At 54.1% G+C, this 21,422-nt stretch overlaps 2 protein-coding genes across 2 annotated transcripts; both read right to left on the reverse strand.

The window, feature by feature from the left end:
* Positions 1 to 5,361: 5,361 nt before the first annotated feature.
* On the reverse strand, positions 5,362 to 8,990 carry LOC104915919 (SUN domain-containing protein 3-like). Its single transcript, XM_085219922.1, has 6 exons — positions 8,848 to 8,990; positions 7,727 to 7,811; positions 7,137 to 7,249; positions 6,260 to 6,430; positions 5,814 to 5,906; positions 5,362 to 5,724 (listed from the first exon to the last, which is right to left on the reverse strand). Exons 1-6 carry the CDS (start codon positions 8,980 to 8,982, stop codon positions 5,566 to 5,568), a joined length of 756 nt encoding a protein of 251 aa, XP_085076048.1. The 5' UTR covers positions 8,983 to 8,990; the 3' UTR covers positions 5,362 to 5,565.
* A 5,072-nt stretch (positions 8,991 to 14,062) lies between these two features.
* Positions 14,063 to 17,702, reverse strand: LOC146544642 (SUN domain-containing protein 3-like). The gene is made up of 6 exons (XM_085219923.1): positions 17,560 to 17,702; positions 16,439 to 16,523; positions 15,849 to 15,961; positions 14,972 to 15,142; positions 14,526 to 14,618; positions 14,063 to 14,436 (listed from the first exon to the last, which is right to left on the reverse strand). Exons 1-6 carry the CDS (start codon positions 17,692 to 17,694, stop codon positions 14,278 to 14,280), a joined length of 756 nt encoding a protein of 251 aa, XP_085076049.1. The 5' UTR covers positions 17,695 to 17,702; the 3' UTR covers positions 14,063 to 14,277.
* Positions 17,703 to 21,422: the final 3,720 nt, after the last annotated feature.

Below are 21,422 nucleotides of genomic sequence, written 5' to 3' on the forward strand. Positions count from 1 at the left end.
AGCAGAGCTTTTTGCAATGTCCTCTTACCTCGCCATTGAAGCCTGGGAGCTCAGTTCTCTTCAGGGCCTCGTGGAGAGCACGCTGGGTGATGTCCCTTGCTCCCCATTGCAGGAAATGAAGCTGCTGCTGGACCTTCTTGAGCTCTTGTTCCACGCTCGGCATTTCCACATCATCACCCGCCAGCCTAGAGACAGCAGCAGGTAATGGAGAGAGTCTACACAGCTGTCTTCTCACAAGCCGTGGGACTGCGAGGCAGAGAACGAGCCTCACTCCACGTGACGACAGGGTAACCAAGGCTTAATAGAGAGTTGACAATACTGGTTGGCAAGCTCCAAGAGCTCCCGACCGAGAAGGTGCTTCCTGGCTTCCTGGGTAACTTTGGGGGAACCAATGGACATGGAGCTATAGCAGTGTGAATGGGAAACGGGGAAGCTCGGGGCACTGGTCATAGAAGTTGGACTCGGGTAACAAGTGGTCATGGACAAGGGCAGAGCTCCTCTAAAGAAGAGCCTAGTCAAAGGGAGATTCCTTTCTCACCTTGCCATATCCCTCTGCAACACAATGCAGGGACTCGCTCCACTACCCTAAGGGGCCACATAAACTGACAGCCAGCTGAGCAATCACGTGAGAAACAACACCAAGTAGGAGAAGTCGTTTCTGCCGCTGCCCTTGAGCCTTCAACAGGACTTCTAGCGCAGTAAGCACCTGCCAGGAATTCCACAAAGCTCTCAATAAATCATCTCTATAAACACTGGGGGTTCTGCCGTGGGCTGCCCACTCTCCTATCCCTGGGCAGAACAAATCTTTGGAGGCTTCCGAAAGAAGCGTCCTCAAATCAGAGCTCTACAGAGACTCACCCAAGGACGCCACGGCCACGATGAACAGCACCAGGGAAACTGGCTTCCAAACCTTAGATTGCCTAGAAAGAAGGAGAAGCGTGGTGAAGCGTGGTGAAGCAGGCCGTATCTGTACAGTTCAGAAGACGACTACGGAGCAACAGATGTTTAAAACTTATGAAGGAGCCATAACCTTACCGGTTTCCACGCCTGCCTTCCATTTCTGTGAAGCTGGCAAGGAGTGAGCCAAGCCCTCTCCAACAGCTATGCTGTCAGGACCAAGAGTGGCTAAGGTGCGGGGACAAGCTGCCTCAGTGCTGAGGGCCCTTTGTGACTTCACAATGGTCAGTGATGTCACCGCAGAGTAGGCAGCGCCATGTTTTGAGGGACAGCCCAGCCTGACAGGGAACAGGTTTTGCACCTCCCACCTGCAGGGGGAAAGATCCTACAAGGTCAGAAAAAACACCTCCTGCCAAGCAGCCTGCTTGGTAGGATCCTGCTGAAGGGGGACGGGCTGGGAACTACAAGCCGCCTTTTTCAGTCCCTGCTTGTGACGCTCTGTACGTCAGATGTCTCCCTCTGGGTACCCAGACTTTTCCAACGCTTTCCTGTATCTGTCTTCCCGCTGTCAGCCAGCGTTTCATTACAGCCATGGCACAAGCAGACGTGAAGGACCACAGATGTTGGTAGAAAACACCAACAGGAAAAAACTGCGCATAGTTCTTCCTGCTCCTGTGAGAATTTCCGTGCACATACATGCATATAAGTTGTTGCCTTTTATAAGATGTCAAGTAAATTACCCCATGGTCAAAAAAAAAAAAACAAAAAACCCAAATTCTTGTGTTTGCACCGACCTCTAAGCCATTTATTTATGCGGTGGGTTTTCCTGATCCTCTTTCCATCCTTCCTCGCCACTGAAGGGACAGAAGAAAAAACCACTTGCACACCCGCTCCATCAACTACTCGCGCAAGTCCCCTGAAGTCTTTTTTCATAGTCCTCATGCTTTTCTCAGTGACTTCATCCCTGCCGGCCTGAACTAGCAATAAGGGGTAATAATCAGAAGGGCGAATCAGATCAGGAAGTTTCCCAGAAATGTCCCTGACCCGCGCCCCAAGGAGGCAGCAGTCCTCCCTACTGGTACGGTCAAGCTGATGTGCACGGCCCTCCGTTCCTCTCAGCAGGGAGCTGCCAATGACAGCCACCCTTCTTTCCTTCCGGGTGGAGGCAGTCTTGAGGCGCGAGGTCGACTGCTTCGCCTGGGACAGCCTCGCAAGTGGACCTTCCACCGCACCCTGATCCGCCTCTCCCTCGAGTTCCAGGGCCTCACACCTATTTGGCAGAGGCACCTGGGGAACCGGGGTTGGTCGGGACGGCGGTTGCCCACATCGCCTAGCCGGGACCCGTTTGCACTCCTCCTCCCGTCTCCGAGGGCACCAACAGACTCAGGCACTTGCCACAGCCGCAGACTTGAACTGCCACTTCTTCAGGCAGGGGCTCTGAGTCACCACTGTATTTCTCACCAGGCCTTTTTGCCTGATAAACACCATGGTGAGATACGTTGTCCGGGAGGCAGGTGACGGGTCTACTAGTGGGCAGAGATTCCAGGCACCACGCACGCTGCCGTGCCTTCCCGCTCCCCTACCCAGCCTACTGCCGCCCCGTGCCCTGTACGCTCGCCCTGCTCGCTGCGCTCCGTAGCGGCAGGTTTATACATGCAGGGGGTGGTCCGCCGCTGCTCCTGGCTCCGCCGCCTCGGAGTCAGATCGCCGCTGCCACGCGGAGGGCAATGGCGGCCGGCAGTGCTCTCTACTGGTGCTACCCCTCAAGCCGACCGATTCCCTGCTGCAGTGCGGAACGCGTCCGCTCCGTGCCGAGTACGTCGGCAAAACGAATGGCAGAATGATATGGCTTGGAAGTTCTCTCTGAAGACCATCTAGCCCACACCCCTGCTAAAGCAGGTTCCCAGGTGGTGGGCTACCCAGGAAAGCGTCCAGCCTGGTCCCCTCCTCTGATACCCTCAAGAAAGATTTCCTGATGTTCGCATGGCATTTCCTGTGTTCCCGTGTGTACCCGATGCCCCTTAATTCTGTCACTGGGCACCAGCAAAAAGAGCCTGGCCCCACCCACTCGACTACTGCCCATTAGATATTTATAAGCATTGATAAGATCCCCTCTCAGCCTTCTCTTCTCCAGGCTGAACAGTCCCAGCTCTCTCAGCCTTTCCCCATAAGGAAGATGCTCCACAGGACACAGTACTCCAGATGTGGCCTCATTAGGGCAGCGGAGAGGGGGAGGATCACCTCCCTTGACCTGCTGGCCACGCTCTTTGGAAGGCAACCCAGGATCCCACTGGCCTTCTTGGCCACCTGAGCACACTGCTGGCTCATATTCAGCCGACTGTCCATCAGTACACCAAGACCTTTTCCGTCAGGCAGCTTTCCAGCCACCCCTCCCCAAGCCTGTAGGGTTGCCTGGGGCTGTTGTGACCAAAATGCAGGACCTGACACGTGGCCCTATGGAAACTCATACAGTTTACCGCGGCCCAGCAACCCAGGTCCCTCTGTAGTGCCTTTTCCCCCCTCTGGCAGATCAACATTCCCTCCCAACTTGGAGTCATCTGCAAACCTACTGAGGGTGTACTCAATTCCCTCATCAAGATCGTTAATAAAGATGTTAAACAGAAGCGGCCCCAGTACCGAGCCCTGGAGGACACCGCTCTGGACTGGCCGCCAACTGGATTTAACTCCACTGACCACAGCTCTTTGGGCCCGGCATCCAGCCAGCGTTTCACACAGCGGAGCATACGCCCATCCAAACCGTTGGCAGCCAGCTTCTCCACAAGAGTGTTGCGGGGGAGAGTGCCAAAGGCTTTACTGAAGTCCAGGCAGACAACATCGACAGCCATACCTTCATCCACTAAGCGCGTTACCTTATCTTGTCACAGAATGAAATCAGGGTTGTCAGACAGGATCTACCATTCATAAACCCACGCTGATTGGGCCTCATCCCCCAGTTTACCATTAGCTGGTCCGTGAGGCCTCCCGAGATGATCCGTTCCATGACCTTCCCTGGCACCGAGGTGAGACTACAGGTCTGTAGCTACCAGGATCATCTTTCCAGCCCTTTTTGAAGATGGGTGTCACGTTGGGTGTCACGTTTGCCAGTCCAACGGGCCATTTCCGGTTAGCCAAGACTGCCGAAAGATGATGGAGAGTGGCTTGGCAACCACGTCCGCCAACTCCCTCTGCACTCTAGGGTGCAGTCCATCTGGCCCCATGGACTTGTGAGCGTCCAGCTTTCAGAGCAGGTCCAAAACCATCTCACCGTGGATTGTGCAGGGCCTATTCTGTTCCCCATCCCTTCCTACCAGCACAAGGGAGTAACGAGTGTGCCCAGGGAGTAACTAGTCTTACTATGAAGGACTGAGGCAAAGAAGGTGTATGGGAGCTGCTGAGTCACGGCCTGAAGCACTGATTGATTGCCTGAGGCAAAGACCATGGGAGCCATGGGAGCACAGGTGGAGGCGTGAGGTGAGAAGGGTGCAGCCTGGCTCCACCTCTCCCAGACCTCATTTAAGGGCTGACTGCTGCTGGGGAAGGATCTCCCTCTGGAGATCCCTCCCTTTGGAGTCTTCTACTGCGAGCCTAGGCCACGGCCGAGCATCTAATTTTTGATGATCTCTTTCGACCATGATAATCTTTCTAATTATGAAACGTGTGTAATACCATCCGAACCACGCCACTCTGCTATCTGTACATTTGTAATCATACAGAAGGCATTAAGTACTTCAGCCTTATCCTGATCCTTGGTCACCATGTTGCCCTCAGCATCATCCAACAGGGGATGGAGATTCTGCCTAGGCTTCCTCTTGCTGTTGATGTATTTATAGAAATATTTACTGATGTTCTTCACCTTAGCGGCCAAGCTCCGTTCTAGCTGGGCCTTGGCTTTTCTAATTTTCTCCCTGAATGGCTGCACTACGTACTCGTAATGGTCATAAGTTGCTTGCCCATTCTTCCAAATACCATAAACTTTACTTTTGTTCCCGCGTTCCAGCCAAAGGCCTCTGTTCAGCCTGACCGGCCTCCTTGCCCGTCAACTTGTCTTGCGTGACTTAGTGATGGTCAGCTCCTGCACTTTTAAAATAACTCCCTTAAAAGCATTCCCCGCCTTCCTGGGCTCCTGTGCGCTCCAGAACTGCCTCCTAAGGGACCCTCTCAACCACGGTCCGAAAGAGGCCAAGGTCTGCCCTCTGGAAGTCCAAGGGGGCAGCAGTTCTGCTGACTCTCGCCCGTGGTTCAACAAGGATCGGAAAATACAGTATCTTGTGATCACTTTGCCAACTCCCACCCAGCCGCTCCCTCCCTCCTCCTCCTCCTCCCCAGCAGGAGAGCAGGAGATAAGGGAATGAAAAAGCTCACGGGGCGAGACAGACAGGGAGATCTCTTAACAGTTACTCTGATGGACAAAAGAGACTCAAGATGGGAAAAGTTGAATTAATTTATTCTGAGTTTGTTGTTGGTTGTTGTTTTTTTTTTGTTAGACGCATGTGTTATCTCCCTCCCCCCTCTCCTGGAGCGCATGGCCCACATCATGCCTTGCCTTGTTAGTCACAGAGCCGGGGCCGGATGTGCCGCGCTGTTAGTAGGTAGGTAGGGTAATTTCTTTTGCCACTCGCTTTTTTGCCGCTCATCCCCTGGGTTTGCACCCCTGTCACGGGCTCAGACCTAGACATTCCTCCGTGACAGGTAAAGCTTTCCCTTATCTTCATCATCATGAGCTGGATTGCCGTGGAGCCTGAATTGATACACACAGGTGTAGTCCGGGTGGCCCCAGTTGCTCAGCACTTGCAGCTTTACGTAATTGATGAGCCCAGAGTGCTCATTCTGCAGTGAGGAAAAGAAATGAATTGTGTTTTCCCCAGCCAACCGCGGTTCTCCTCTCCCACGCTTCACGTCCCTCTTTGTAACCTTACCTTCAGCTGGAAGGTCTGACTGGGAGTCTGGCCTGGCGTGAAGGTGAACTCTCCTAGCAAAGTTCCTCCCTCGTCATCTTTTTCCTGCAGGCCCTACAGGAAGACAGGGGTGGAGAAAACAGAACAGTGGGATGCGCTGCTGGAAGAGGATCGCAAAACCCCACAGGGCTTTGTGAAGCAAAGGTGGTCTAGGACCATCCACTGTGCCACTTCCCTTTCCCTCTGCCTCTCAAACTACCACCTCGCCCCAAGAGCGGGAAACCTTCTTTGCTGTGCTACCTTGGACAAAAAAGGAATGCTGTGGAAATGGAGCAACTCTGAGGAGCTTGTTTCTCCCCCCAGGCAGGGAAGAACTGCACGCAGCAGCCCTCTTAGAATCTGCAACCACCCTCCTCGTCAAACGCTGCGCAAAACTACCACCACCACAACCCAGAGGAATCACTTACGTAGACAGCAAAGTCCTTAGGAGCACTGGAGATGCTGTCTGCATGGTACGCATTTGCCGGAATTCCGTGGGTTAGTGTGACTGCCGTGGGAAAGATGGCCCTGGGCAACATGATGAAGACGTGCCCTTGACTTCCTGGGAAGGGCCAGCAGTTTCCAGGATGATTGTCAGGCTGAAAAGAGAAGAAGAAACAGTGTTCATGTGCAAAAGAGCCTCCTGCTGAAATTCCTGCCCCAGCATCAGGGGCTCTAGAGGTGTATTGGCCCATCGGCTCTGCTCCACAGCACAGGCATACGCGCATGGCTCTCGCGCTCCTTCTTTTGTGGGGCAACTTGCAAAAAATAAAGAAGAGGGGCTGCTGTGGCTGAAAGGCACCTGCCCAGGGCAAAGAAGGGCTCACCTGCACGAGCCTTTCCTGCAAGGGGAAGCAATCGCTCCCTCTCATCCAGTCCCACCCCCTTCCCCCGGCACCAGCCAGGGCTCCGACTTGTGCAAGTAGCTTAGGAGCAGTGCCAGGATGGGCTGGCAAACACAACATGGGGCCCTCCTGCAGTGCACGCCCTCCGTGCCCTCTTGGGTTCATTAAGAGCCCCAGCTCTTAATTCTCGCAGCCCAGATCTCTCGTGGCACCTTACGGGTTTCCCTTCAATACCAGCCAGCCAGTTCCACAATGGGCGGCAAGACAAGCAAGCTAGCCCGGCAGAAGCTTCCACAGAGGACTTGGGGCAGTCTGGCAGAAGAAATTCTCTGCCGGGATACACAAGAGGGGAGTAGGTCCTCGCAAGAAGGGGTGAAGACAAGGGTAAAGGACACCCTCAGCAGGGCATTTGGCCCCCTCTGCCCCGCGCCATTCTTCCTCTGTTTCACAGCGTTCTTACCTCAAGAATAATCTCAGGAGGCCTCATATAAGGTGTCACCAGCAACGACCCCCAGAAGACCTTCCCACTTCCAATCCAGGAGGGAGAAGTCTTGGAACGAACAATAGTGGCGCCTGCAAATTAAAACACGGGCACAATGGTCAAGCAAGGCCAGGAGGAATCAAGGGCTGCTGACTCTGTTTTCCACATGAACAGCTGCACAGAAATGCCGGCTGCCTTGGCACGGTCCTCTTCAAAAGAGTTTCTAAGCAGCCATACATCCCCAACAGTGACATTCCCCTCGTTCTTACTTGCCATATCCCTCTGCAACACAATGCAGGGACTCGCTCCACTACCCTAAGGGGCCACATAAACTGACAGCCAGCTGAGCAATCACGTGAGAAACAACACCAAGTAGGAGTAGTGCTTTTCGGATGTGCTCCAGCCCACTGAAGGCTCTCTCAGCAAGCACATTCTCAGGGCACAAAGTGGCCATTCACTTCTCACCCCTTCTCCCCTACCCTGCCCAAATGCCCATCCTGTCAAACTGGACAAGACGCCCTTTGGAACCACCATCTGGTGGTCTGTTTGTTTCTACAGCTTAACGGCACCTGAAGTTTTGGTGGCGTAATTAGGCGTCTCAAATGGGCTTTCTTCCAGCTTCTCCAGTACTTGATTGATCATCGCCTGAACAGCCTGGGAAGGAAGACAAAGGAGAGCGCCCGTCAGAAGGAAAAGAAAAGGGAAAAGAGTTGCCTCCCAGCTCCCCTACAAAGCCTGCCAAAGCAAACTCGGCTGCTCCACTTGGATGTAATTAACACTGGAGTTGCCTGGGAACCTCCAGAGTTCTGCTATGACCATCCGGCACGGGAATGGAGAGGCTGCTCACTCCAGCGCACTGGATGCGCATGTGGCAGGAACGGGCTTTTCCTGTCGAGATGCCCCATGACAGGCAGGCTGCACTGACAGACAGTCCTGCTGGCCAGGAGATGGGGCTCGAGTCAGGCACAAGGCAGGGATTGCCCAGAGATCACCACGACTACTGCAGTCCAGCCATACACAGAGAGTTGAGTTAAAGCAGAAGACAGAGCTTGCCTACTGCAATGGGGAAGAAAGGCAAAATGCAGAAGGAACTAATGCCAGGCCTTGGGCTAACACGGCCTTTGGGATTCCCATCACGGGAATCACCATCAGCTCAGGCTTTGGGCAGACTTGGGACCGTGTGAGTTCAAGCCACCAAAAGAGACGGTATCCACGGAGCAAGGCCTCTGAAACCAGAACAGCTTTCAGTCTGGATGCCCCGCGGGGAGGCTGAAACACAACTGTGTTTCCTGTGGATCTGCACAGGCCCCAGGCACCCAGGGCTCCCAGGCTCAACTCAGGGTGCTGGCTTACAGGTCTTCCAGGGGAAGACCTGCCACCTCATGCACAGCAGCAGGTGCAGGTATGGACTGCTGAGACCGCTCTTTCTTTCCAGCCCTCCCCTCAGGATCACCTGAGATCCTGACAGAGAGCAAGAAAGGACTAGAGCATCTGAAATTCCCATCAGAGCTCATTCCTTTCCCCTACAAGTACTCCGGAGCAACAGAAAAAAGGACCGATGGTGATGCATGAGCATTTCTTCCTGCTGGACAAGCCTTTTAGCTGTCTGTGACAGGGAACGGGAGCGAGATATAATGGCACAGTGGAGAAAGAACTGTCTTAGCAGAGCTTTTTTGCAATGTCCTCTTACCTCGCCATTGAAGCCTGGGAGCTCAGTTCTCTTCAGGGCCTCGTGGAGAGCACGCTGGGTGATGTCCCTTGCTCCCCATTGCAGGAAATGAAGCTGCTGCTGGACCTTCTTGAGCTCTTGTTCCACGCTCGGCATTTCCACATCATCACCCGCCAGCCTAGAGACAGCAGCAGGTAATGGAGAGAGTCTACACAGCTGTCTTCTCACAAGCCGTGGGACTGCGAGGCAGAGAACGAGCCTCACTCCACGTGACGACAGGGTAACCAAGGCTTAATAGAGAGTTGACAATACTGGTTGGCAAGCTCCAAGAGCTCCCGACCGAGAAGGTGCTTCCTGGCTTCCTGGGTAACTTTGGGGGAACCAATGGACATGGAGCTATAGCAGTGTGAATGGGAAACGGGAGAAGCTCGGGGCACTGGTCATAGAAGTTGGACTCGGGTAACAAGTGGTCATGGACAAGGGGCAGAGCTCCTCTAAAGAAGAGCCTAGTCAAAGGGAGATTCCTTTCTCACCTTGAAGTCGTTTCTGCCGCTGCCCTTGAGCCTTCAACAGGACTTCTAGCGCAGTAAGCACCTGCCAGGAATTCCACAAAGCTCTCAATAAATCATCTCTATAAACACTGGGGGTTCTGCCGTGGGCTGCCCACTCTCCTATCCCTGGGCAGAACAAATCTTTGGAGGCTTCCGAAAGAAGCGTCCTCAAATCAGAGCTCTACAGAGACTCACCCAAGGACGCCACGGCCACGATGAACAGCACCAGGGAAACTGGCTTCCAAACCTTAGATTGCCTAGAAAGAAGGAGAAGCGTGGTGAAGCGTGGTGAAGCAGGCCGTATCTGTACAGTTCAGAAGACGACTACGGAGCAACAGATGTTTAAAACTTATGAAGGAGCCATAACCTTACCGGTTTCCACGCCTGCCTTCCATTTCTGTGAAGCTGGCAAGGAGTGAGCCAAGCCCTCTCCAACAGCTATGCTGTCAGGACCAAGAGTGGCTAAGGCGCGGGGACAAGCTGCCTCAGTGCTGAGGGCCCTTTGTGACTTCACAATGGTCAGTGATGTCACCGCAGAGTAGGCAGCGCCATGTTTTGAGGGACAGCCCAGCCTGACAGGGAACAGGTTTTGCACCTCCCACCTGCAGGGGAAAGATCCTACAAGGTCAGAAAAAACACCTCCTGCCAAGCAGCCTGCTTGGTAGGATCCTGCTGAAGGGGGACGGGCTGGGAACTACAAGCCGCCTTTTTCAGTCCCTGCTTGTGACGCTCTGTACGTCAGATGTCTCCCTCTGGGTACCCAGACTTTTCCAACGCTTTCCTGTATCTGTCTTCCCGCTGTCAGCCAGCGTTTCATTACAGCCATGGCACAAGCAGACGTGAAGGACCACAGATGTTGGTAGAAAACACCAACAGGAAAAAACTGCGCATAGTTCTTCCTGCTCCTGTGAGAATTTCCGTGCACATACATGCATATAAGTTGTTGCCTTTTATAAGATGTCAAGTAAATTACCCCATGGTCAAAAAAAAAAAAAAAAAAACCCAAATTCTTGTGTTTGCACCGACCTCTAAGCCATTTATTTATGCGGTGGGTTTTCCTGATCCTCTTTCCATCCTTCCTCGCCACTGAAGGGACAGAAGAAAAAACCACTTGCACACCCGCTCCATCAACTACTCGCGCAAGTCCCCTGAAGTCTTTTTTCATAGTCCTCATGCTTTTCTCAGTGACTTCATCCCTGCCGGCCTGAACTAGCAATAAGGGGTAATAATCAGAAGGGCGAATCAGATCAGGAAGTTTCCCAGAAATGTCCCTGACCCGCGCCCCAAGGAGGCAGCAGTCCTCCCTACTGGTACGGTCAAGCTGATGTGCACGGCCCTCCGTTCCTCTCAGCAGGGAGCTGCCAATGACAGCCACCCTTCTTTCCTTCCGGGTGGAGGCAGTCTTGAGGCGCGAGGTCGACTGCTTCGCCTGGGACAGCCTCGCAAGTGGACCTTCCACCGCACCCTGATCCGCCTCTCCCTCGAGTTCCAGGGCCTCACACCTATTTGGCAGAGGCACCTGGGGAACCGGGGTTGGTCGGGACGGCGGTTGCCCACATCGCCTAGCCGGGACCCGTTTGCACTCCTCCTCCCGTCTCCGAGGGCACCAACAGACTCAGGCACTTGCCACAGCCGCAGACTTGAACTGCCACTTCTTCAGGCAGGGGCTCTGAGTCACCACTGTATTTCTCACCAGGCCTTTTTGCCTGATAAACACCATGGTGAGATACGTTGTCCGGGAGGCAGGTGACGGGTCTACTAGTGGGCAGAGATTCCAGGCACCACGCACGCTGCCGTGCCTTCCCGCTCCCCTACCCAGCCTACTGCCGCCCCGTGCCCTGTACGCTCGCCCTGCTCGCTGCGCTCCGTAGCGGCAGGTTTATACATGCAGGGGGTGGTCCGCCGCTGCTCCTGGCTCCGCCGCCTCGGAGTCAGATCGCCGCTGCCACGCGGAGGGCAATGGCGGCCGGCAGTGCTCTCTACTGGTGCTACCCCTCAAGCCGACCGATTCCCTGCTGCAGTGCGGAACGCGTCCGCTCCGTGCCGAGTACGTCGGCAAAACGAATGGCAGAATGATATGGCTTGGAAGTTCTCTCTGAAGACCATCTAGCCCACACCCCTGCTAAAGCAGGTTCCCAGGTGGTGGGCTACCCAGGAAAGCGTCCAGCCTGGTCCCCTCCTCTGATACCCTCAAGAAAGATTTCCTGATGTTCGCATGGCATTTCCTGTGTTCCCGTGTGTACCCGATGCCCCTTAATTCTGTCACTGGGCACCAGCAAAAAGAGCCTGGCCCCACCCACTCGACTACTGCCCATTAGATATTTATAAGCATTGATAAGATCCCCTCTCAGCCTTCTCTTCTCCAGGCTGAACAGTCCCAGCTCTCTCAGCCTTTCCCCATAAGGAAGATGCTCCACAGGACACAGTACTCCAGATGTGGCCTCATTAGGGCAGCGGAGAGGGGGAGGATCACCTCCCTTGACCTGCTGGCCACGCTCTTTGGAAGGCAACCCAGGATCCCACTGGCCTTCTTGGCCACCTGAGCACACTGCTGGCTCATATTCAGCCGACTGTCCATCAGTACACCAAGACCTTTTCCGTCAGGCAGCTTTCCAGCCACCCCTCCCCAAGCCTGTAGGGTTGCCTGGGGCTGTTGTGACCAAAATGCAGGACCTGACACGTGGCCCTATGGAAACTCATACAGTTTACCGCGGCCCAGCAACCCAGGTCCCTCTGTAGTGCCTTTTCCCCCCTCTGGCAGATCAACATTCCCTCCCAACTTGGAGTCATCTGCAAACCTACTGAGGGTGTACTCAATTCCCTCATCAAGATCGTTAATAAAGATGTTAAACAGAAGCGGCCCCAGTACCGAGCCCTGGAGGACACCGCTCTGGACTGGCCGCCAACTGGATTTAACTCCACTGACCACAGCTCTTTGGGCCCGGCATCCAGCCAGCGTTTCACACAGCGGAGCATACGCCCATCCAAACCGTTGGCAGCCAGCTTCTCCACAAGAGTGTTGCGGGGGAGAGTGCCAAAGGCTTTACTGAAGTCCAGGCAGACAACATCGACAGCCATACCTTCATCCACTAAGCGCGTTACCTTATCTTGTCACAGAATGAAATCAGGGTTGTCAGACAGGATCTACCACTCATAAACCCACGCTGATTGGGCCTCATCCCCCAGTTTACCATTAGCTGGTCCGTGAGGCCTCCCGAGATGATCCGTTCCATGACCTTCCCTGGCACCGAGGTGAGACTACAGGTCTGTAGCTACCAGGATCATCTTTCCAGCCCTTTTTGAAGATGGGTGTCACGTTGGGTGTCACGTTTGCCAGTCCAACGGGCCATTTCCGGTTAGCCAAGACTGCCGAAAGATGATGGAGAGTGGCTTGGCAACCACGTCCGCCAACTCCCTCTGCACTCTAGGGTGCAGTCCATCTGGCCCCATGGACTTGTGAGCGTCCAGCTTTCAGAGCAGGTCCAAAACCATCTCACCGTGGATTGTGCAGGGCCTATTCTGTTCCCCATCCCTTCCTACCAGCACAAGGGAGTAACGAGTGTGCCCAGGGAGTAACTAGTCTTACTATGAAGGACTGAGGCAAAGAAGGTGTATGGGAGCTGCTGAGTCACGGCCTGAAGCACTGATTGATTGCCTGAGGCAAAGACCATGGGAGCCATGGGAGCACAGGTGGAGGCGTGAGGTGAGAAGGGTGCAGCCTGGCTCCACCTCTCCCAGACCTCATTTAAGGGCTGACTGCTGCTGGGGAAGGATCTCCCTCTGGAGATCCCTCCCTTTGGAGTCTTCTACTGCGAGCCTAGGCCACGGCCGAGCATCTAATTTTTGATGATCTCTTTCGACCATGATAATCTTTCTAATTATGAAACGTGTGTAATACCATCCGAACCACGCCACTCTGCTATCTGTACATTTGTAATCATACAGAAGGCATTAAGTACTTCAGCCTTATCCTGATCCTTGGTCACCATGTTGCCCTCAGCATCATCCAACAGGGGATGGAGATTCTGCCTAGGCTTCCTCTTGCTGTTGATGTATTTATAGAAATATTTACTGATGTTCTTCACCTTAGCGGCCAAGCTCCGTTCTAGCTGGGCCTTGGCTTTTCTAATTTTCTCCCTGAATGGCTGCACTACGTACTCGTAATGGTCATAAGTTGCTTGCCCATTCTTCCAAATACCATAAACTTTACTTTTGTTCCCGCGTTCCAGCCAAAGGCCTCTGTTCAGCCTGACCGGCCTCCTTGCCCGTCAACTTGTCTTGCGTGACTTAGTGATGGTCAGCTCCTGCACTTTTAAAATAACTCCCTTAAAAGCATTCCCCGCCTTCCTGGGCTCCTGTGCGCTCCAGAACTGCCTCCTAAGGGACCCTCTGAACCACGGTCCGAAAGAGGCCAAGGTCTGCCCTCTGGAAGTCCAAGGGGGCAGCAGTTCTGCTGACTCTCGCCCGTGGTTCAACAAGGATCGGAAAATACAGTATCTTGTGATCACTTTGCCAACTCCCACCCAGCCGCTCCCTCCCTCCTCCTCCTCCTCCCCAGCAGGAGAGCAGGAGATAAGGGAATGAAAAAGCTCACGGGGCGAGACAGACAGGGAGATCTCTTAACAGTTACTCTGATGGACAAAAGAGACTCAAGATGGGAAAAGTTGAATTAATTTATTCTGAGTTTGTTGTTGGTTGTTGTTTTTTTTTTGTTAGACGCATGTGTTATCTCCCTCCCCCCTCTCCTGGAGCGCATGGCCCACATCATGCCTTGCCTTGTTAGTCACAGAGCCGGGGCCGGATGTGCCGCGCTGTTAGTAGGTAGGTAGGGTAATTTCTTTTGCCACTCGCTTTTTTGCCGCTCGTCCCCTGGGTTTGCACCCCTGTCACGGGCTCAGACCTAGACATTCCTCCGTGACAGGTAAAGCTTTCCCTTATCTTCATCATCATGAGCTGGATTGCCGTGGAGCCTGAATTGATACACACAGGTGTAGTCCGGGTGGCCCCAGTTGCTCAGCACTTGCAGCTTTACGTAATTGATGAGCCCAGAGTGCTCATTCTGCAGTGAGAAAAAGAAATGAATTGTGTTTTCCCCAGCCAACCGCGGTTCTCCTCTCCCACGCTTCACGTCCCTCTTTGTAACCTTACCTTCAGCTGGAAGGTCTGACTGGGAGTCTGGCCTGGCGTGAAGGTGAACTCTCCTAGCAAAGTTCCTCCCTCGTCATCTTTTTCCTGCAGGCCCTACAGGAAGACAGGGGTGGAGAAAACAGAACAGTGGGATGCGCTGCTGGAAGAGGATCGCAAAAGCCCACAGGGCTTTGTGAAGCAAAGGTGGTCTAGGACCATCCACTGTGCCACTTCCCTTTCCCTCTGCCTCTCAAACTACCACCTCGCCCCAAGAGCGGGAAACCTTCTTTGCTGTGCTACCTTGGACAAAAAAGGAATGCTGTGGAAATGGAGCAACTCTGAGGAGCTTGTTTCTCCCCCCAGGCAGGGAAGAACTGCACGCAGCAGCCCTCTTAGAATCTGCAACCACCCTCCTCGTCAAACGCTGCGCAAAACTACCACCACCACAACCCAGAGGAATCACTTACGTAGACAGCAAAGTCCTTAGGAGCACTGGAGATGCTGTCTGCATGGTACGCATTTGCCGGAATTCCGTGGGTTAGTGTGACTGCCGTGGGAAAGATGGCCCTGGGCAACATGATGAAGACGTGCCCTTGACTTCCTGGGAAGGGCCAGCAGTTTCCAGGATGATTGTCAGGCTGAAAAGAGAAGAAGAAACAGTGTTCATGTGCAAAAGAGCCTCCTGCTGAAATTCCTGCCCCAGCATCAGGGGCTCTAGAGGTGTATTGGCCCATCGGCTCTGCTCCACAGCACAGGCATACGCGCATGGCTCTCGGGCTCCTTCTTTTGTGGGGCAACTTGCAAAAAATAAAGAAGAGGGGCTGCTGTGGCTGAAAGGCACCTGCCCAGGGCAAAGAAGGGCTCACCTGCACGAGCCTTTCCTGCAAGGGGAAGCAATCGCTCCCTCTCATCCAGTCCCACCCCCTTCCCCCGGCACCAGCCAGGGCTCCGACTTGTGCAAGTAGCTTAGGAGCAGTGCCAGGATGGGCTGGCAAACACAACATGGGGCCCTCCTGCAGTGCACGCCCTCCGTGCCCTCTTGGGTTCATTAAGAGCCCCAGCTCTTAATTCTCGCAGCCCAGATCTCTCGTGGCACCTTACGGGTTTCCCTTCAATACCAGCCAGCCAGTTCCACAATGGGCGGCAAGACAAGCAAGCTAGCCCGGCAGAAGCTTCCACAGAGGACTTGGGGCAGTCTGGCAGAAGAAATTCTCTGCCGGGATACACAAGAGGGGAGTAGGTCCTCGCAAGAAGGGGTGAAGACAAGGGTAAAGGACACCCTCAGCAGGGCATTTGGCCCCCTCTGCCCCGCGCCATTCTTCCTCTGTTTCACAGCGTTCTTACCTCAAGAATAATCTCAGGAGGCCTCATATAAGGTGTCACCAGCAACGACCCCCAGAAGACCTTCCCACTTCCAATCCAGGAGGGAGAAGTCTTGGAACGAACAATAGTGGCGCCTGCAAATTAAAACACGGGCACAATGGTCAAGCAAGGCCAGGAGGAATCAAGGGCTGCTGACTCTGTTTTCCACATGAACAGCTGCACAGAAATGCCGGCTGCCTTGGCACGGTCCTCTTCAAAAGAGTTTCTAAGCAGCCATACATCCCCAACAGTGACATTCCCCTCGTTCTTACTTGCCATATCCCTCTGCAACACAATGCAGGGACTCGCTCCACTACCCTAAGGGGCCACATAAACTGACAGCCAGCTGAGCAATCACGTGAGAAACAACACCAAGTAGGAGTAGTGCTTTTCGGATGTGCTCCAGCCCACTGAAGGCTCTCTCAGCAAGCACATTCTCAGGGCACAAAGTGGCCATTCACTTCTCACCCCTTCTCCCCTACCCTGCCCAAATGCCCATCCTGTCAAACTGGACAAGACGCCCTTTGGAACCACCATCTGGTGGTCTGTTTGTTTCTACAGCTTAACGGCACCTGAAGTTTTGGTGGCGTAATTAGGCGTCTCAAATGGGCTTTCTTCCAGCTTCTCCAGTACTTGATTGATCATCGCCTGAACAGCCTGGGAAGGAAGACAAAGGAGAGCGCCCGTCAGAAGGAAAAGAAAAGGGAAAAGAGTTGCCTCCCAGCTCCCCTACAAAGCCTGCCAAAGCAAACTCGGCTGCTCCACTTGGATGTAATTAACACTGGAGTTGCCTGGGAACCTCCAGAGTTCTGCTATGACCATCCGGCACGGGAATGGAGAGGCTGCTCACTCCAGCGCACTGGATGCGCATGTGGCAGGAACGGGCTTTTCCTGTCGAGATGCCCCATGACAGGCAGGCTGCACTGACAGACAGTCCTGCTGGCCAGGAGATGGGGCTCGAGTCAGGCACAAGGCAGGGATTGCCCAGAGATCACCACGACTACTGCAGTCCAGCCATACACAGAGAGTTAACTTAAAGCAGAAGACAGAGCTTGCCTACTGCAATGGGGAAGAAAGGCAAAATGCAGAAGGAACTAATGCCAGGCCTTGGGCTAACACGGCCTTTGGGATTCCCATCACGGGAATCACCATCAGCTCAAGCTTTGGGCAGACTTGGGACCGTGTGAGTTCAAGCCACCAAAAGAGACGGTATCCACGGAGCAAGGCCTCTGAAACCAGAACAGCTTTCAGTCTGGATGCCCCGCGGGGAGGCTGAAACACAACTGTGTTTCCTGTGGATCTGCACAGGCCCCAGGCACCCAGGGCTCCCAGGCTCAACTCAGGGTGCTGGCTTACAGGTCTTCCAGGGGAAGACCTGCCACCTCATGCACAGCAGCAGGTGCAGGTATGGACTGCTGAGACCGCTCTTTCTTTCCAGCCCTCCCCTCAGGATCACCTGAGATCCTGACAGAGAGCAAGAAAGGACTAGAGCATCTGAAATTCCCATCAGAGCTCATTCCTTTCCCCTACAAGTACTCCGGAGCAACAGAAAAAAGGACCGATGGTGATGCATGAGCATTTCTTCCTGCTGGACAAGCCTTTTAGCTGTCTGTGACAGGGAACGGGAGCGAGATATAATGGCACAGTGGAGAAAGAACTGTCTTAGCAGAGCTTTTTTGCAATGTCCTCTTACCTCGCCATTGAAGCCTGGGAGCTCAGTTCTCTTCAGGGCCTCGTGGAGAGCACGCTGGGTGATGTCCCTTGCTCCCCATTGCAGGAAATGAAGCTGCTGCTGGACCTTCTTGAGCTCTTGTTCCACGCTCGGCATTTCCACATCATCACCCGCCAGCCTAGAGACAGCAGCAGGTAATGGAGAGAGTCTACACAGCTGTCTTCTCACAAGCCGTGGGACTGCGAGGCAGAGAACGAGCCTCACTCCACGTGACGACAGGGTAACCAAGGCTTAATAGAGAGTTGACAATACTGGTTGGCAAGCTCCAAGAGCTCCCGACCGAGAAGGTGCTTCCTGGCTTCCTGGGTAACTTTGGGGGAACCAATGGACATGGAGCTATAGCAGTGTGAATGGGAAATGGGAGAAGCTCGGGGCACTGGTCATAGAAGTTGGACTCGGGTAACAAGTGGTCATGGACAAGGGGCAGAGCTCCTCTAAAGAAGAGCCTAGTCAAAGGGAGATTCTTTTCTCACCTTGAAGTCGTTTCTGCCGCTGCCCTTGAGCCTTCAACAGGACTTCTAGCGCAGTAAGCACCTGCCAGGAATTCCACAAAGCTCTCAATAAATCATCTCTATAAACACTGGGGGTTCTGCCGTGGGCTGCCCACTCTCCTATCCCTGGGCAGAACAAATCTTTGGAGGCTTCCGAAAGAAGCGTCCTCAAATCAGAGCTCTACAGAGACTCACCCAAGGACACCACGGCCACGATGAACAGCACCAGGGAAACTGGCTTCCAAACCTTAGATTGCCTAGAAAAAAGGAGAAGCGTGGTGAAGCGTGGTGAAGCAGGCCGTATCTGTACAGTTCAGAAGACGACTACGGAGCAACAGATGTTTAAAACTTGTGAAGGAGCCATAACCTTACCGGTTTCCACGCCTGCCTTCCATTTCTGTGAAGCTGGCAAGGAGTGAGCCAAGCCCTCTCCAACAGCTATGCTGTCAGGACCAAGAGTGGCTAAGGTGCGGGGACAAGCTGCCTCAGTGCTGAGGGCCCTTTGTGACTTCACAATGGTCAGTGATGTCACCGCAGAGTAGGCAGCGCCATGTTTTGAGGGACAGCCCAGCCTGACAGGGAACAGGTTTTGCACCTCCCACCTGCAGGGGGAAGGATCCTACAAGGTCAGAAAAAACACCTCCTGCCATGCAGCCTGCTTGGTAGGATCCTGCTGAAGGGGGACGGGCTGGGAACTACAAGCCGCCTTTTTCAGTCCCTGCTTGTGACGCTCTGTACGTCAGATGTCTCCCTCTGGGTACCCAGACTTTTCCAACGCTTTCCTGTATCTGTCTTCCCGCTGTCAGCCAGCGTTTCATTACAGCCATGGCACAAGCAGACGTGAAGGACCACAGATGTTGGTAGAAAACACCAACAGGAAAAAACTGCGCATAGTTCTTCCTGCTCCTGTGAGAATTTCCGTGCACATACATGCATATAAGTTGTTGCCTTTTATAAGATGTCAAGTAAATTACCCCATGGTCAAAAAAAAAAAACCAAAAAACCCAAATTCTTGTGTTTGCACCGACCTCTAAGCCATTTATTTATGCGGTGGGTTTTCCTGATCCTCTTTCCATCCTTCCTCGCCACTGAAGGGACAGAAGAAAAAACCACTTGCACACCCGCTCCATCAACTACTCGCGCAAGTCCCCTGAAGTCTTTTTTCATAGTCCTCATGCTTTTCTCAGTGACTTCATCCCTGCCGGCCTGAACTAGCAATAAGGGGTAATAATCAGAAGGGCGAATCAGATCAGGAAGTTTCCCAGAAATGTCCCTGACCCGCGCCCCAAGGAGGCAGCAGTCCTCCCTACTGGTAGGGTCAAGCTGATGTGCACGGCCCTCCGTTCCTCTCAGCAGGGAGCTGCCAATGACAGCCACCCTTCTTTCCTTCCGGGTGGAGGCAGTCTTGAGGCGCGAGGTCGACTGCTTCGCCTGGGACAGCCTCGCAAGTGGACCTTCCACCGCACCCTGATCCGCCTCTCCCTCGAGTTCCAGGGCCTCACACCTATTTGGCAGAGGCACCTGGGGAACCGGGGTTGGTCGGGACGGCGGTTGCCCACATCGCCTAGCCGGGACCCGTTTGCACTCCTCCTCCCGTCTCCGAGGGCACCAACAGACTCAGGCACTTGCCACAGCCGCAGACTTGAACTGCCACTTCTTCAGGCAGGGGCTCTGAGTCACCACTGTATTTCTCACCAGGCCTTTTTGCCTGATAAACACCATGGTGAGATACGTTGTCCGGGAGGCAGGTGACGGGTCTACTAGTGGGCAGAGATTCCAGGCACCACGCACGCTGCCGTGCCTTCCCGCTCCCCTACCCAGCCTACTGCCGCCCCGTGCCCTGTACGCTCGCCCTGCTCGCTGCGCTCCGTAGCGGCAGGTTTATACATGCAGGGGGTGGTCCGCCGCTGCTCCTGGCTCCGCCGCCTCGGCGTCAGATCGCCGCTGCCACGCGGAGGGCAATGGCGGCCGGCAGTGCTCTCTACTGGTGCTACCCCTCAAGCCGACCGATTCCCTGCTGCAGTGCGGAACGCGTCCGCTCCGTGCCGAGTACGTCGGCAAAACGAATGGCAGAATGATATGGCTTGGAAGTTCTCTCTGAAGACCATCTAGCCCACACCCCTGCTAAAGCAGGTTCCCAGGTGGTGGGCTACCCAGGAAAGCGTCCAGCCTGGTCCCCTCCTCTGATACCCTCAAGAAAGATTTCCTGATGTTCGCATGGCATTTCCTGTGTTCCCGTGTGTACCCGATGCCCCTTAATTCTGTCACTGGGCACCAGCAAAAAGAGCCTGGCCCCACCCACTCGACTACTGCCCATTAGATATTTATAAGCATTGATAAGATCCCCTCTCAGCCTTCTCTTCTCCAGGCTGAACAGTCCCAGCTCTCTCAGCCTTTCCCCATACGGAAGATGCTCCACAGGACACAGTACTCCAGATGTGGCCTCATTAGGGCAGCGGAGAGGGGGAGGATCACCTCCCTTGACCTGCTGGCCACGCTCTTTGGAAGGCAACCCAGGATCCCACTGGCCTTCTTGGCCACCTGAGCACACTGCTGGCTCATATTCAGCCGACTGTCCATCAGTACACCAAGACCTTTTCCGTCAGGCAGCTTTCCAGCCACCCCTCCCCAAGCCTGTAGGGTTGCCTGGGGCTGTTGTGACCAAAATGCAGGACCTGACACGTGGCCCTATGGAAACTCATACAGTTTACCGCGGCCCAGCAACCCAGGTCCCTCTGTAGTGCCTTTTCCCCCCTCTGGCAGATCAACATTCCCTCCCAACTTGGAGTCATCTGCAAACCTACTGAGGGTGTACTCAATTCCCTCATCAAGATCGTTAATAAAGATGTTAAACAGAAGCGGCCCCAGTACCGAGCCCTGGAGGACACCGCTCTGGACTGGCCGCCAACTGGATTTAACTCCACTGACCACAGCTCTTTGGGCCCGGCATCCAGCCAGCGTTTCACACAGCGGAGCATACGCCCATCCAAACCGTTGGCAGCCAGCTTCTCCACAAGAGTGTTGCGGGGGAGAGTGCCAAAGGCTTTACTGAAGTCCAGGCAGACAACATCGACAGCCATACCTTCATCCACTAAGCGCGTTACCTTATCTTGTCACAGAATGAAATCAGGGTTGTCAGACAGGATCTACCACTCATAAACCCACGCTGATTGGGCCTCATCCCCCAGTTTACCATTAGCTGGTCCGTGAGGCCTCCCGAGATGATCCGTTCCATGACCTTCCCTGGCACCGAGGTGAGACTACAGGTCTGTAGCTACCAGGATCATCTTTCCAGCCCTTTTTGAAGATGGGTGTCACGTTGGGTGTCACGTT

The sequence above is a fragment of the Meleagris gallopavo genome, chromosome 3, assembly GCF_905368555.1.
Source record: "Meleagris gallopavo chromosome 3, MGAL_WU_HG_1.1, whole genome shotgun sequence".
NCBI classification, from domain to species: Eukaryota; Metazoa; Chordata; class Aves; order Galliformes; family Phasianidae; genus Meleagris; species Meleagris gallopavo.

What these genes read in the sequence shown, in the direction of transcription:
- LOC104915919 (XM_085219922.1), bottom strand. Translation starts at nt 8,982, where the DNA reads ATGCCGAGCGTGGAACAAGAGCTCAAGAAGGTCCAGCAGCAGCTTCAT. An exon ending in TTACGCCACCAAAACTTCAG is followed by an intron (nt 7,250 to 7,726) that starts GTGCCGTTAAGC and finishes TTTAATTTGCAG; the next exon opens with GCGCCACTATTGTTCGTTCC. An exon ending in CTCCTGAGATTATTCTTGAG is followed by an intron (nt 6,431 to 7,136) that starts GTAAGAACGCTG and finishes TTCTCTTTTCAG; the next exon opens with CCTGACAATCATCCTGGAAA.
- LOC146544642 (XM_085219923.1), bottom strand. Translation starts at nt 17,694, where the DNA reads ATGCCGAGCGTGGAACAAGAGCTCAAGAAGGTCCAGCAGCAGCTTCAT. An exon ending in TCCCAGGCTTCAATGGCGAG is followed by an intron (nt 16,524 to 17,559) that starts GTAAGAGGACAT and finishes CTTCCTTCCCAG; the next exon opens with GCTGTTCAGGCGATGATCAA. An exon ending in GTCAGACCTTCCAGCTGAAG is followed by an intron (nt 14,437 to 14,525) that starts GTAAGGTTACAA and finishes TTCTCACTGCAG; the next exon opens with AATGAGCACTCTGGGCTCAT.